Source organism: Sminthopsis crassicaudata, chromosome 3 (assembly GCF_048593235.1).
Source record: "Sminthopsis crassicaudata isolate SCR6 chromosome 3, ASM4859323v1, whole genome shotgun sequence".
In the NCBI taxonomy this organism is placed as follows: domain Eukaryota; kingdom Metazoa; phylum Chordata; class Mammalia; order Dasyuromorphia; family Dasyuridae; genus Sminthopsis; species Sminthopsis crassicaudata.
In genome coordinates, this window is record NC_133619.1 from 447,698,684 (window position 1) to 447,714,852 (window position 16,169).

General features: G+C 31.0%; 1 protein-coding gene across 1 annotated transcript in view; it reads left to right on the forward strand.

Annotated features, from left to right (window-relative positions):
* Positions 1 to 16,169, forward strand: part of LOC141562903 (sodium channel protein type 1 subunit alpha-like) — a 195,949-nt gene that overhangs the window by 160,785 nt on the left and 18,995 nt on the right. The window contains exons 23-24 of the mRNA XM_074303211.1: positions 7,239 to 7,520; positions 8,087 to 8,140. Coding sequence (XP_074159312.1) covers positions 7,239 to 7,520; positions 8,087 to 8,140 — 336 coding nt within the window. The remainder of the gene's footprint in view (positions 1 to 7,238; positions 7,521 to 8,086; positions 8,141 to 16,169) is intronic.

Below are 16,169 nucleotides of genomic sequence, written 5' to 3' on the forward strand. Positions count from 1 at the left end.
TTGAATATATTCAGATATTTTCTTTTTAATTCTAATTCTTATAGCACAAAAACAAGTAGCTGCAAAATTGTATGCTAAGCATAAAAAAGCAGCCTTTTTTGTTTGCTTGCTGAATTATACTTTGGTCATTCCAAAGCATGTGCTTATGTGTAGCATCACTGAATAAAGCATGCTTTACAATGCTTGATAAGGAGACATAAAGTGATCTATCAATTATCATCATACTGGCACTTTCAGTTTTGCATGATTGACGCACATTTCTGGCTGACGGCTTTATACATTTATTGTATTTCAAATTTCCAGTCCAAATTCTTTAACATGTAAAATTGAACTGAAAGAATTGATGTCTTTAAATATCTATAGTACCATTAAATTTGTATTATTTAATTTCCGAATCTAAGAAATCTGTTAAGATAAATGCCTTATTTTTCAAAAGTACTCTAGACTTCATTAATAGGGAAACTGACAGCATCATATACAACAACTAACACCAAATGTTCTGTCATATCGGGTTCCTAATAACAAACTATATATTTCTATTTTATATAGGATAATCTTTCTCCAACTTGGATGGGGTGGAGCGCTGGTTCCTCCCCTCAACCCTTTATAATGGGTACTGTATTTCCCCTTTTGCTACCTTTAATCCTTTCACTGTGACTAGTTAATGTGCAGTGGGTGGGAGGGAGTGGAGAGGTTAATTTGAGTGTCACAGTAGGACATCCTAGTCAGATTTTTCATTCCAATCTTTTTCGATTGCTTTACATTTTCTCCAAAATTTGCCTTTGGGGCCTGAATTTGCTCTGTGTAATCCCTGGCCCCAGTTATTAATTTATTGGGAAAAGTTCATTAACATTGATTTAATAATTTGCAAATTAAGTAATCCATACTTGGAGAAAACATGTTCAGATACCTTCTGGGGGTTGGGGGAACCCTTGGGCAATTCATATACAATGGTTGTTATAAAACCTCAAACTTGTCATAAAAGGATGACCTTTGCTTCTTAGAAAGTTGAAATCACGGAAATTGCAAATTCAGATAATATGCAGTAGATTTCATGTCCTGCTGATTTGAGCAGGCACAAGTGTCCAGTGTGCTAGGCTTCATAGAAATGGATATTGATTGTGTAACCATTCTCATTCTTTGTTAAATGTATGTTTATTGGAGATTCTTTTCAAAATAAATATGTAAGAAAATAGAGAAGTATACAGTGAATTTATGAGGTTAGTGTTTTGAGAAAATAAGAAAACACTTTGAATTATTAAAAACATTTATTCTCTTGGGTCCAAACATACATTAAAATTCTACAGTTTTACAGTTTTAAGTCTTTAAATATCTTTTTGGTTATAAATTAGGCAGAAATAAGATTTACTTTCTTGAATGAAAATCTTAGTAGGTTTTACACTATTTTTTTTTCTGATTAGAGTGAGAGATGTCATTACTGATTGACTTTCTAGTTTTTTGAAGGCATATATATACATATACATATGTGAATGTATATGTATATATATATGTATATAATTGTCAAAATTTTAAAAGCAAATAAATTTAAATTTTATTTTATCCTGAAATAGAAACATTAGTCAAGAGGTATAGATTATGTTTTTAAGGAGGAGGCAGGTATATTAATTATGAGCTAAGAATAAAAAGAGAATATTGCCACTCTGCTCCAGACTCTTTACCAAGTGATCTCTTTTTAAAAATATCATATTCCATAAAAATTGTCAATCCAACATTCAATTTTCTCAGTTTTGTGTCTTTTGATTTTTTTATTGTTGCACTGGTCAGTTTAATACTTCTTTTGAGATTACAGAATTGTTGCAACTCATGCATGGAACTGATTTTAGAAAGCATTTATTCAGGAAAAGAAGTTGAGTAATCTTTAGAGTAGGATCTATTTGTTTCTTTAGTCATTTTATGTGAAAATTAATGATTGAATGATTTTAATATTCAGTATACTGGAAAGTATTATGAAATGGGAATCAAGAAGCATAGGTTTTAGTATAGCTCTTCTATTCACTTGGTTTACTATCCTGACCAAGTCGTACCATCTCTTTTTCCTCATCAGTAAAAAGAAGATATTCAACTAGATTGTTTATAAGTTCTTCTAACCTTAATGTATGATTATAGAGATTTAATCATGCCACATATAAATTAGGCAGAGACATTTATTTTAAAGGCATCAGAAAATTCAAAAAGTTTTGCCTATTTTCTGCTTTGGTTTCAAATTATTGAGCAATCCAGAACTATAATGGGAGAAATAGCACCAAAATTATATATGTAAAAATAAATCTATATGTTTGTAGAATTTTTGGTTTCCTTGAATACAAAAATAAGGTAGTCATTAGATATAATGATTGATTGATAATTCCCTATCATTCAGAAATGTTATTATGTATGCTAAATATTTAAAAGTAAAATAATTAAATATATCTAGTTAACTTAGATTAAACATGGGAGATATCAATAATCTTATTCAAATTATAAATCATTAGAATATGAGGTTGTAAAAAATTAGATGTTGAGTGTTTGGGGATTTTTTTCCACAAATGGTACATCATGTAAATTTTTCCAGAAAGTACTGGACTAAAGAAAGCATACAATGACATTTAAGGTGTCAAAGTAGAAATTTTTATTCAAAGAGAAGCACATTTTTGATTTCTCTTACTTCATCTAAGATAGCTCCTTTCTTGGATCTCTCTTATATATAAATTGTAAACTAAATCTGTTCCTTTCAATATACAGAGCTACCTTCTTCTTTCTTGCTTTCTTTCCTTTTTTCTTTCTGTTTTTCCTTTATTTTTTCCTTTCTTCTTTTTCTTTTATCTTTGTATCCCTAGTGCCTAACACCTGTTATGATTATATATTAAAGGCAACTGTTTTTTAATTGAATTAAATTAGATCTTTCTCTGAAAAAAAACCCTATTTTACTTTTTTTTTTACTTTACTTAAAAGTATACAGATTACTGTTTTTTTTTTTTTTATGAGCTTCATGCCTTCCTAGAATTATATCCAAGATCATGTTTGTTTAGAGAACTGAGGATGCTAAAATTCTACTATGTAGTTTCTGTAACAGTATTTTTTTTCATTGTTTTCCCAATGGGTAAGGGAAGAAGAAGGTGGGAAGAAGAGAATTGGAAACTAAAAATAAAATAAAATTGGATTTATGATAAATATGTATATCTACTATATAGTAAAGCTTTAAAGGTATGATTGAAGGCAAATTTATATGGAAATAACTAGAAAATAGTTGAATTTGTTTTTGTTCTGCTGGTTAAGAAAAGGATAACTTTTGCAAAATTTTTATTACTTCAGATAAAATATTCACAGAGTTAGAAGAGTCCACATATATTGTCAAATAAAGTCTTTTCAAATTCAGAGGCCTGTTTTACCAGACTTTTCAAGAGCTATATCAATAAGAAGAATTAAATAGTAATATATCCACAAATGTAGTTGAATGTGAAGGGTTTTTTTTTTTGGCTTAACCCAAATTGCCTCAGATAGATAATTCATAGGAACAGGATGAACAATGGAAACTTGAAGACACTAGGGCTAAGATAGATTCTCCATTGGTTTAATTGGATGTTATATTGCCACATCTAATATGCCTATATGTTATATATAGGCCCATATAACATATCTGTATTATATCATTATTTGTTTTATATTAAACCAATCACTTAAGCAACCAGTGGCTTATTTTGAGATAGAGTATCTTGGTCATGAAGCAACCAAGAGGCCAACATCATTGAATTAAAGGATACTTATTGAGTAATAAAGTGTAAAATATAGAGGTGGGAGGGGGATAGGTTATAAAAGTCTTTGAATGCCAAAAAGCAAACCAAAAAACCTTTTTTTTATTTGATGTTAGAGGCAATAAGGGGCTACTATCATTTATTGAGTTAGAAGTTGACATGATCTGATCAGATGTGTGCATTAGGAAAATCATTCTAAATGACTGAATAGAGAATGGATTAGTATAGAGAAGCAGAAAGATCTATGAGCAGGCTATAATGATGGTCCAGGCATGAGTTAATAAGGGCCTTTACTAGAATGGTGATTGTAAAAGAGAGAAGGAGGATTATGGGAAAATATTACAAAAGTGCAATCAAAAGGCCTTGGACAACAATTTGGATATGGGTAAGAGCTAATGAGGAATCCAAGATTGCAAGCCTGGGAAGCTGGGAATGTAGTGTTGTCTTTTATTTAATAGGGAAAGTAGGAGGGAAGGGAAAGTTTAGAGAGGAAAAATAATATTTTCCTCTTTGGATATATTGAGTTCAAGATATGTACTGAACATGCAGTTTGATGTAAGATGTATAGTCAGCAGAGAGTTTGGGCAGGGTAGGTAGATTTGAAAACTAATGACATAGAGATGTTAATTTAGTACATGAAAACTGATACAATCACCAAGTGAAGGAGTGCAAAAGGGACAAAGATGGCTCAGAATAGAACTCTGAGGGACATCTGCAGTTAAAAGGCATGTTCTAGAAGAGAATCTACTGAAAGAAGCAGTCCGATAGATAGAATAAGAGTCCAAAGAAAGTAGTGTCCTGAAAACCTAGAGATTTGAGAGTATCAAGAAGGAAAGAATGAGAAACAATGTCAAAATGTGCAAAGAGGTCAGGGAGAATAAGAATAGAGAAAATGCCATTGGATTTGGCAGCTGGGATCATTAGACACTTATGGAAGAGGTGAAGAGTGGAATGAACCATAAACTCAGAAACTGGATTGTAAGTGTTTTAGAAAAGAATAAGAAGAGAGAAAGTGAAGGCACCTAATTGTAAATTCCAGAAATAATATGATTAATCTGGAGATTTATTTATCCATTTTCTAAAGGATTCTATTTTGGGTTAGCTATTAATCTCACTGAAGCACCTATAGTGATGTGTATTATCTGTAAATTCACATGGTATAAGGGATAGAGTACTGGATTTTAAATCAATAAAGCCTGAGTTCAAATTTATACCATTAATTACCATATGACACTGGGGAAAGTCACTTAACATTTTTTGACCTCAGTTGTCTCATCAATAAAATAACAGGAAAGAACTAAATTGCTTTCAAAATACCTTCTACCTCTGAATCTTTACTCTATAGCCTCTCTATTTCACTGTTACCTAGATCACATATGTTAAACTCAGAATTATCTGAGGAATAAAATGTAACTGGAATATGTTTTTTTAAAAAAAATTTTAATACCATAAAAAATATATAACATTAATTTGTGGCTTTCTAAGTTAAAAGACAGTCCACAAGGACTGATCCAGATGGCTGTTTAAATATTCAGATGAGGAAAAGTAAATAAGAAACTAACTTCAAAGTTAAAAATATAATTCATTAAATTCTACTATTATTTTATAGTGGCATTGGAGGTGACCCTATGCTCTCAGAAAGTATGCCAGTGATTCCAAGTTCTGTCTGATGAGAGCAAACTTGAAAGGCTTCGAATAGAGTTTAGCACTTAGCCAAGGACCGGCTTAAATTCAATGAAGCTTCTCATCAGATTTTAGCCAGTGATATTTTTGAAAGGAGAAAGAAAGTCACAAATATTCCTGAAGACCATTTCCAAAGTATTGGGGAGAAGGGTTGGAATAGGTGTCACTAGAATGGTCTCACTGATAAAGTCACAGGTCTTTGGAAGTATTTGAAAAGTTGGAGATAGTACACATAAAAGAAACCTCAAATCCCCAAATTCCAGTCATATTGGTAAATAAAGATAGACCAACAATTAGCTTAAACCTCTGACCTAGTTTAGCAATCTGCATGAACCCATCTTGCTAGACAACTAAGCTATGATCTTTATGATTTGTTTCTGAGTGGCACAGCTCAAATTATTTTTCATGTTCATTCCTCATTGTCTTGGGTAGTTTTAATATCTGTGAAATCATTTCTCTCATTGTTCTACATCTTCAAAAGAAAAAATCCAAACTTGCACATCATATCAGATTTCAAAGAGATCATAAGTGGCTCAGGAGCATTATAAAGAGTTGGCAAATAGATCTTGTTTGGAGACTAATTTTCAAAAAACTTCCCCTAGGAAGACAGAAAAGTAGCAGAAATTATAATAAGAAAAAAATATATATAGATGCCAGTGATTTTCTTTTTATTTATTTGATTGATTCCTAGCATTAGCAAAATTAGGGACACATTAGGTCGAGTTCTATGCCTAGTTATTAATGTTCAATTCCAGGAACATCTTCTGTTTTCAGTTATATATGCCCACTTCAAAGCCTAATTTAGCTTACAGCAACTCACATGCAAATCCCTTGGAAATTGTGTGTGAGCAGGCAAGGGCAGAATTTAATATATTTCAGCCCACACAACAATGCTAAACATAAAAATTCAAATGTCTTTTGTCTTTTAATAAATTTTCTGGAAGGAAATCAAGATTTTAGAGGGAAAAATGAGTATTATCACAGAACAAAGTTTAATGTAATTACTTCAAATTTAAGAACTTACCACACACACAAACCCCTCCTCTTATCATCTTTGCCTAATAAGGCTAATTTTATGATGTTTCATTTAAATTAAGTTTATGGAATTAAACTCAGTAAATGAAACAAATGACATGACTGGAGCTTGAAATAAACTGTTATGATCTTAATGAAATACATAACGCAAAAATGTCTTGCTTTTTATGCAAAATTATTATTAGTCTTAATAATAATGCATGAATAATTAAGGTCACAAATATATTAGGTATTTCAGCTTTCAATAATATTTTGAACCAGGTACTTAGGTTTTAGATCATGATATCCGTATTTTTTTTAATTTTACATAGGAAAAGTTTGTTGATACAATCAGCCCATTGTCAATTTTTTTGTTTTTTGTTTTAATTATTTCATGTGTTGCCTTTTTAATGAGTTAATTTTCTGTATTATGTTTTCCCATTTCTCTTTTTTCTAGAAAGCACCAAATATTCTGACTTCATCTATCTTCCAGAAGGTTTTTCTGATTTTGCTTTCCATTTACACTTTTCATGCTTGTGGGTTTGTTTGTTACATTTCCTGTTTGTTTCCCTGAATAGATATATTCTGTTAATTGTTTTAAAAAGACTAAGTTTTTTTTTGTTGTTGTTTATTTGGTTTTTTAAAGATTTTCCATTTTATATTTTAAAAGCCTCAAGTAGTTGTGAATAGATACAGTTAGATGGACTAAAGATTGGTTGGTAGAAAAAATGTTTCATTCTTTTACTGATTAAACATTCTAACATTTTTTTCCTTTCATTTGTATGCCAGGTGGTTGTGAATGCCCTCTTAGGAGCCATTCCCTCCATCATGAATGTGCTTCTGGTTTGTCTTATATTCTGGCTAATTTTCAGTATCATGGGAGTTAATCTGTTTGCTGGCAAGTTCTACCACTGTGTTAATACCACAACTGGTGACATGTTTGACATCTCACAAGTCTATAATCGTTCGCAGTGTTTCGAACTTATAGAAAGAAATGAGACTGCCCGGTGGAAAAATGTTAAAGTAAACTTTGATAATGTAGGATTCGGATATCTCTCTTTACTTCAAGTAGTAAGTAAACATTTTCTGTCAATATTTCGTTATTGTGCGTGTTAATGAAAAAATTTAAAAGATAGTTATTTCTAATTTAGACACTAAGAAAATGAAACCGTCACTTTTTTTTTGGTCTATGTTTTTAACATTAGCAGAAACTAATGGTAAGCTATTAGTGTGTGGTAGCCAGGAATATGCAATATCTAAAAAGTGATTTAGCTATCTGTTTCTTCCTCAATTCCTATCTTCAAGTTTGAATGCTTTAACTTTTTTTTAATCTTATGTAAGCTTTGCTTATGCTAATATACATTATTTTTTACTAAAAATTATAGTTCATAAATTCCACTAGTAAAATGGGAATTATTAATTTTATTATAAAGAAAATTGTAGAAAAACAATAGATTGATCAATTAAACATATGATATGAAAAATATACTAAACTCATATTGACTGTTTTAAATATCTAATAATATATTATTAGTATATAGATAAATATATCATTTAACTCATCTACAAAACATTGTGTTCTTGACATAGTTAAATATTTCTACTATCAAAGTTAGACATATATATCATATTTACAGGCCACATTTAAAGGATGGATGGATATTATGTATGCAGCTATTGACTCAAGAAATGTAAGTACCATCAACGTACTAAATGTAGTTTTTGGTGTTGTTTAAATCCTTATGTGCAATTACTAAAACTTGTATAATTAACTGAATTATATAATGAGGAGAATGAAGGGGGAAAACTGTTATAATCATTATTAAGAAAAGATTACATGAAGTACATAAATTAAAGAAGTAAAAACAAAAGAAATCCCTACTAAAATTACATTCTGAATTATTTTATGTACTAAAATAAATGATAAATGCATCATGTCTATTTAATACTTAAATGGAATGAGCTTCTGTTATCCAAGGATGTGCTAATTTCAAAAAGACTCATCATCAGGTTGCCTGAAAAATGATGAATTTTTTGACCTGAGAAACTCTTGAAGATTATTTATTAAGTTTTAAAGGGGTTTCAGTATGAATCAGCAATTATTCTTAAAGTATTGATACAATACTTCTACTTACATAGTATATATACATATATATAGATACATATATATATATATATACATGTCATAAATTCACACCTCTCTGTTGCTTCTAACCATGATAGTAATCATGACTAACTCTATGGGCAAAACAATAACACAAAAACTAGTTCATAACCAGACAGACACAGAAATAATTGGAGATTGAGACAGAGAAAGAAATAAAAGATAGGGAATGGGAGAAAGATGAATAAAGTGACAGAGAGAGAGAGGTCATGTTAAGTCAGACTAATGTTCATTGGATCCAATAGCCTCTCTCTAATAACTGCTAAGATGAATTTTATAAGATACTATGACTATAGACTCTGGGGGAATTTTAAAAATAATTTAGATAATCTATATTATCTTTATCCTATTTTAATGCTAATTTAATATATAAACCTGTGATATCATCAATTCTCATCAATGGATAACAACACACCTGTGCATGCATGCAAGTGTGTGTGTCTATATATGTATATGTTGTGTGTGTAGTGTGTGTGAGAGAGACTCACATTCGTATCCTTCTGAAAGTTCTTAATTTCTCATAATATTTTGAGGATACCAGTGAAACCTTCAGCTCTAATCTCTTGCTCTAGCTACATAAGCAGCCCAATTTTTATTTCTGCCATATAATTCTTTAACAATATTCTTTACTTCTACTCTTTTTGGAGTCTGGAGTTGGTTATATGCTGCAACCTACTCACACCCACCATGTGCCTTTCTATTGCCTTCTGTGTGATATTCCTCTTTTATCTTTTTAAAGATAGTGTTGCTTGAGGTCTTGTTCCTATACAGCAACTACTATTTTTAATACTGTCCTTAAAGTCCCATAAATTTATCTAAGCATTCCTCAGAATTTTACTACTGATTGGCAATTTTTTTAAAAGTTTATTTGTAAAACACTAAAAAAAAAAAAAAAAAAAAAAAAAAAAAAAAAAACCAGGATGACAGATTATGAAGAGAATCATCTCACAAAACAATAAAACTTGGTATGAGGAAAAGGAGCCTGCAGAAGCCTATTTTTATATACAAATAAATTAGGTTACCCTGAGAATATCTGTCGATTCAATTGGGAAAAGGACAACAGATAAGTATGAAGAAGAACAAATCTGCTAAAATTTGGTTCTGAGCAATTTGTTCTTGTCAACAGAGATAAATGAGATTGAATTCTTCACATTTCTCAATATCATTTAAGAGACCATTTAAGTACCATTTAAGAGACTGGGAGTGACCCTTAAAATTAAGTTGAGAAGAGGAACTGCTTTAGTCAAATGTAAGAAGATGAACTCCATACAAAAAGGAACACAATTTTGAAACAGAATGAGGGGGAAATGACAGGTGATTCTATTACTTTAGAGGAAGAAATAAAAGCACTTGCATCTATTGAAAAAGTATTTTCTTTCTCAGTGCTACAAAATCTTTATGAGAATGACCTTTGCACATGTTAAGAATATTCTTCTTGAAAACAAAAGAAATAAAAAGACAAGATCTCAGTAATTATTTTCCATAGTAGATTACTTTATTATAATCGCATTTAAACAAAGAAAAATAGAGAATCAGGTCTCACAATATCGTGGTACTATATTAAGCTATTTAAACTAAGACTTTTGCAACACCTTGTATAAACTCCACTATTTTTCTTCTGACCACCATCTCCCTCAATCTGCCCCACTTCTATCAATCCGCCTTTTTCTTTTCCCTTTCCTTTCCTGCTTCATTATAGATGTTAGACTTCTATAGTTAACTGAGTACGTTATTCCCTCTTTGAGCCAAATCTGATGAAAGATTCAAATAATGCTCACCCCCTCCTTCTTTCCTTCTGTAATAAGTCTTTCTTGTCTCTGCATATGATATATTTTGTCCCATTCTGTTTTCCCCTTCCCTATTCTCAATATAATCATTTTTTCACCCCTTAATTTCTTTATATCTTTATACCAAAAATCAGCTTATACCCACACCATATATATTTACATATATATTCCTTCTAACTGCCTAATAGATTTACCATGCTTTTTTCTAGTAAATGTATTTATTTTTAATACACATTGCTTTATGAATCATGTTGAAAGAGAAAAATCTGACCAAAAGGGGAAAATCATGGGAGAGATTAAAAAAAAAAAAAACCAGAAAAAAGAAATGAACATAGCATGTGTTGATTTACATTAAATCTCCCTAGTTCTTTTACTGGATGCAGATGGCATTTTCTATCCAGAGTCTATTAGCGTTGTTTTGGATTACAGAACCACTGAGAAGAACCAAGTCTTTCATAGTTGATCACTGCTGTTACTGTGTACAATGTTTTTCTGGTTCTGCTTGTTTTGCATAGCATCAAATCATGTAAATCTTTCCAGACCTTTCTAAAATCAATTTGTTCATCATTTTTATAGAACAATAATATTTCATTAACTTCATATACCACAAGTTGTTCAATCATTCCCAAGTGATGGGCATCTACTCATTTTCCAATTCTATGCTATCATAAAGACTTGCTATAAACACTTTTGCACATGTGGGTCCTTTTCCCTCCTTTATGATTTCCTTGAGATACAGTAATGGCACTGCTGAGTAAAAGGGTATGCACAGTTTTATAGCCATTTGGACATAGTTACAAATTGATCTTCAGAATGATTGGATCATTTCATAACTCCACCAACACTGCATTTGTGTCCCAGTTTTCCCACATTCCCTTCTAAATTTATCATTATCTTTTCCTATCATCTTAGCCAATCTGAGACATGTGAAGTGGTGTCTAGGAGTTGTTTAATTTGCATTTCTTTAATCAGTAGTGATTTGGAGCATTTTTTTAATGTAACTATATATGGCTTTAATTTCACTATCTGAAAATTATCTTCTCATATCCTTTGACCATTTATCAATTAGGGGATGACTTGTATTCTTATAAATTTGACAGAATGCTTTATATATTTCAGAAATGAGAAATACAGGCTATAAAGATTTTCCCCCAGTTATGTACTTCTCTTTTAATCTTGTTTCTGCTGGATTTGTGTATGCAAAATCTTTTTAGTTTAATGTAATCAAAGTTGTCCATTTTGCCTTTCATAATCTCTAGCTTTTCTTTGGTCATAAATTCTTCCCTTCTCCAAAAATCTGATAGGTAAATTATCTCTTTTTCTTCTAATTTGTTTATGGTATTATCCTTTATGCCCAAATCATGTACTATTTTTACTTATTTTGGTATGGAGTGTGAGCTGAGTTTCTGACATATTATGATCCAGTTTTCCCAGCAATTTTTGTTAAATAGTGAGCTTTTATTCCAGAAGCTAGAGTTTAGGGCTTTACCAAATACTAGATTACTATAGACCCTGATTATTATGATGTGTGTTTCTAATCTATTCCTCTGATCCATCCCTCTATTTCTTAGCCAATACCAAATGGTTTTGATGACTGCTACTTTATAATATAGTTTTAGATTTGGTACTGTTATGCCACCATCCTTTGTATTTTTTTTTCATTAATTCCCTTGTTAGTCTTAACATTTTGTTCTTCTAGATGAATTTTGTTATTATTTTTTCTAGTTCTATAAGATAATTTTTTTGGCAATTTGATTGATATGGCATTGAAAGAGTAGGCCAATTTAGGCAGAATTATCACTTTTTTTATATTAGTTCAGCCTACCCATGAGCAATTGATATTTTTCCAAATGATTAGATCTGACTTTGTGTGAGAAGTATTTTGTAATTGTGTTCATATATTCTTGGATTTGTCTTGGCAGATAGACTCCGAATTTTATTTTGTCTACAGTAACTGTAAATGGAATTTCTCTTTCTATCTCTTGATGATGGGCTTTGTCAATAATACATAAAAATGCTGATAATTTGTGTGGGTTTATTTTATATCCTGCAAGTTTGCTAAAGCTGTTAGTTTTTCCAGTAGAGTTTTGGATGATTTTTTAGGATTCTCTAAGTATATCATCATTTCATCGGCAAAGAGTGATAGTTTTATTTCCTCGTTGCCTATTCTGATTCCTTTAATTTATTTTTTTGTTTCTTATCGCTAAAGCCAACATTTCTAGTACAATGTTGATTAATAGCAGTGAAAATAGGCATTCTTGACTCACCCCAATGTTATTGGGAATGCTTCCAACTTCTTTCCATTACAATGCTTGCTGTTGGTTTTAGATGCTACTTATTATTTTAAGGAAAGCTCCTTTTATCCTTATGCTCTCTAGTGTTTTTAATAGAAATGGGTGCTGTATTTTGTCAAAAGCATTTTCTGCATCTATTGAGGTTATCATATGATTTCTGTTTGTTAATTAAGTTATTTCCTCTTAGAGCCAAAACTGATGAGCTTAAGCTTCAGACAATGCTCACCCCTCCCCACTTCTTTCCCTGGATTGTAATAGTTCTTTTGCAACTCTTCAAGTGAACTAATTGTCTCATTATACCTCCCCTTTCCTCTTTTTTCCAGTATAGACCTTTTTTCACCCCTCAGTGTCTTTTTCTTTAATGTCATCATATCAGTCCATTTACAACCACACTCTCAGCCTATCTGATACCCACCTCTGTCTGCCCCAATGACAGAAACAATTCTCAAGAGTTACAAATATCATTAGCTTCCATTTGCCCTGTTCTAGTTTTTAGTGTGTGATTTTCTTCAGTTATCTTTTGTATCACTTTTTCCATTTGGTTTATTCTACTGTGTAAGTAGTTGTTTTCTTCAGACAAATTTTTTCATTCCTTTTACAAATTATTGACCCATGAATGCCTCTCATTTCCTTTCTCATTTTTTTCTTCTGCCTCTCTTATTTACCTTTTAAAGTCTTTTAAAGTCACTTGAGACCAATTGATATCACTCTTTCAGATTTCCTCTATGGACATTATGTCCTTGTCTGAGTTTGTGTTTTGGTCTGCCCTATCTCCAGAGTAGTTTTGTATGGTCAAGGTTCTTTTCTGTTTCTTGCTCATTTTCTTTCCTTTTTTTTTTTTTTTTTTTTTTTTTTTTTGTATTTCCTCTTTTTTAACTTTTAAAGTGGAGTTCTGCTCCTGGAGTAAAGGGGCTCTGTCCCAAGCTTCCTGTGCAGCTCTGAACCTTGGCTTTGAGCACAGGGACCCCTTGTATTTGTGGGGGGGGGGGAAATAGCTTTGCCTGCCCTGTTCAGGAAACAGTCTGGTTTCTAATGTTTACCTTCTGAACTGGGATTAGAAGCTCTCCCACTGATTTGTTCCTCTAATGATCCATGACTGAGAGTGTTAGTTGCTGATTTGCTGTGATTATGACCCTCTTATTGACTTGCCCAGAGTCTATCTGACCTGGGTTGAACAACCTTTTTATCCCAGTGAGACTGACCTTTTTTGAAATTTTTTCAGTCTATCTTGAGCTGGAGAGTGGTTTCATTCCATCAGAGGCTTGGTTTCATGTGGTTATCAAGGAAAACTGGGAGAGCTCAAGGAATCCTTTTTTCCCTATTTTTTTCAAATAGTTTATATAGTATTGGAGTTAATTGTTCTTTAAATGTTTGGGAGAATTCACATGTAAATCCATCTGGCTCCGGAGATTTTTTTCTTAGAGAGTTGATTAATAGTTTGTTCTATATCTTTTTCTAAAATGAGACTAAGTAATTTATTTCTTCTTCTGTTAATCTGTGCAATCTATATTTTTGTAGGTATTCCTCCATTTCAATTAGGTTATCAAATTTATTGGCATAAAGTTGGACAAAATAACTCCTAATTATTTCTCTAATTTCCTCTTCATTGATGGAAAGTTCTCCCTTTTCATTATTGAGACTAACAATTTTATGTTCCTCTACTTTTTTTAATCAAATTAACTAAAGGTGTATCTATTTTGTTGATTTTTTTCATAAAACCAACTCTTAGTTTTATTTATTAATTCAATAGTGTTTTTTTACTTTGAATTTAATTACCCCAAATTTACTTTTCTCTTTCCTTTTTTCCTTTCTTTTTCCTTTGAACTTTCCATCAATGAAGAGGAAATTAGAGAAATAATTATTACCTTTAATTAATTAATAATTAAATTAATTAATTATTAATTATATAAATATTGATATTTAAATAAAATATTATATAAAATAAATAAATAACATATTAATTATTTCCTTTCCCTCATCCCTAATATTTTACTTATGAGTACCACTTGCTTTAAGCAGCCCTTCCTCTTTAAAGACCTTCCCCCTTTCTTATACTTTTCTCCTACTATTTCTATTTTCCCTTTTATTAGCCTACTCCTTCTCTTTTCCCCTTTCCCCTACCATTTTCTGGTAAGGTGACAGAAGTTTGTCTGTGTAACCAAATATGTCTAATATTCTCTCTTTGAGCCAAATCTGATGAGTCTAAGATTCATCACAATGTTCATCCCTGTCCCTTCTTTCCCTCAATTATAATAGGTTTTCTTTGTCTCTTTGTGAGACATAATTTCCTTCATTTTACCTCTATTTTCCCCTTTTTCTGGTATAATCTCCTTTCCACCTCATTTCTTTTTTATATTATAACAGTAAAATCAAATTATACATGCACTATCTATGTATACCCATAACAGAGATACAGTTTTCAAGAATTTTTTTCTTATTACCTTTTATTCTTCTCTTGAGTTTTATATTTGGAAGTCAAATTATTTGTTCAGCTCTGGTTTTTTCGTCAGAAATAAATGGAATTCAGCTGTTTCATTGAATGACCATCTTCTTTCCAGAAAGAAAATGCTCAGTTTAGCAGGGTAGTTTATTCTTGGCTGCAATCCAAGTTCCTTTGTCTTTCAGAATATCAGATTCTAAGCCCTTTGATCCTTTAAAGTGGAAGGTGCTAGGTCCTGGGTAATTCTTATTGTGCCTCCTTGGTATATGAATAATTTTTTTTTCTGGCTGCTTGCAATATTTTTTCCTTAGTCCAATAGTTCTGAAATTTAGAAATATTCCTTGGAGTTTTAATTTTGGCCTCTTTCAGAAGATGTTCAGTGAATTCTTTCAATAGCTATTTTACCTTCTGATTTTATGACATCAGGGCAGTTCTCTTTGATGATTTCCTGAAAAACAATGTCTAGGCTCTTTTTTTAATCATGGTTTTCAGGAAGTCCTATAAATCCTTAAATTGTCTCCCCTAGATTTATTTTCCAGGTCAATTATTTTCCCAAATAGATATTTTACATTTTCTTCTATTTTTTTTCATTTTTTTGGTTTTGCTTGACTGATTCTTGATGTCTCATTAAGTCATTCATTTCTATTCAGTTATGATTTTTAGTTATTTTCTTCATTTATTTAAAAAAAATTGTATTTGTCCAATTGAATATTTAAATGAATTGTTTTGTTTTATGGATTTTTTTTTCCATTTCACAAATTCTTTTTTTAAGGAGTTATTTTTTTTTCCATTTCACAAATTCTGTTATTCAGGGAGTTGTTTTCTTTTTCCATTTTGTCAAATCTATTTTTAAGGAATTAGATGCTTTTTTCCATTTCACTAAGTCTATTTTGTAATGAATTTTCTTCATATAATTTGTGTATTTTCTTTTCCAAACTCCCTTGTAAAGTTCTCATTTCCTTCCCTCATTTTTCTTCCCTCTCTTTTAAGATCTTTTATAATTTCTTCTAGGAAAGCTTTGTGTGATGGGGACCA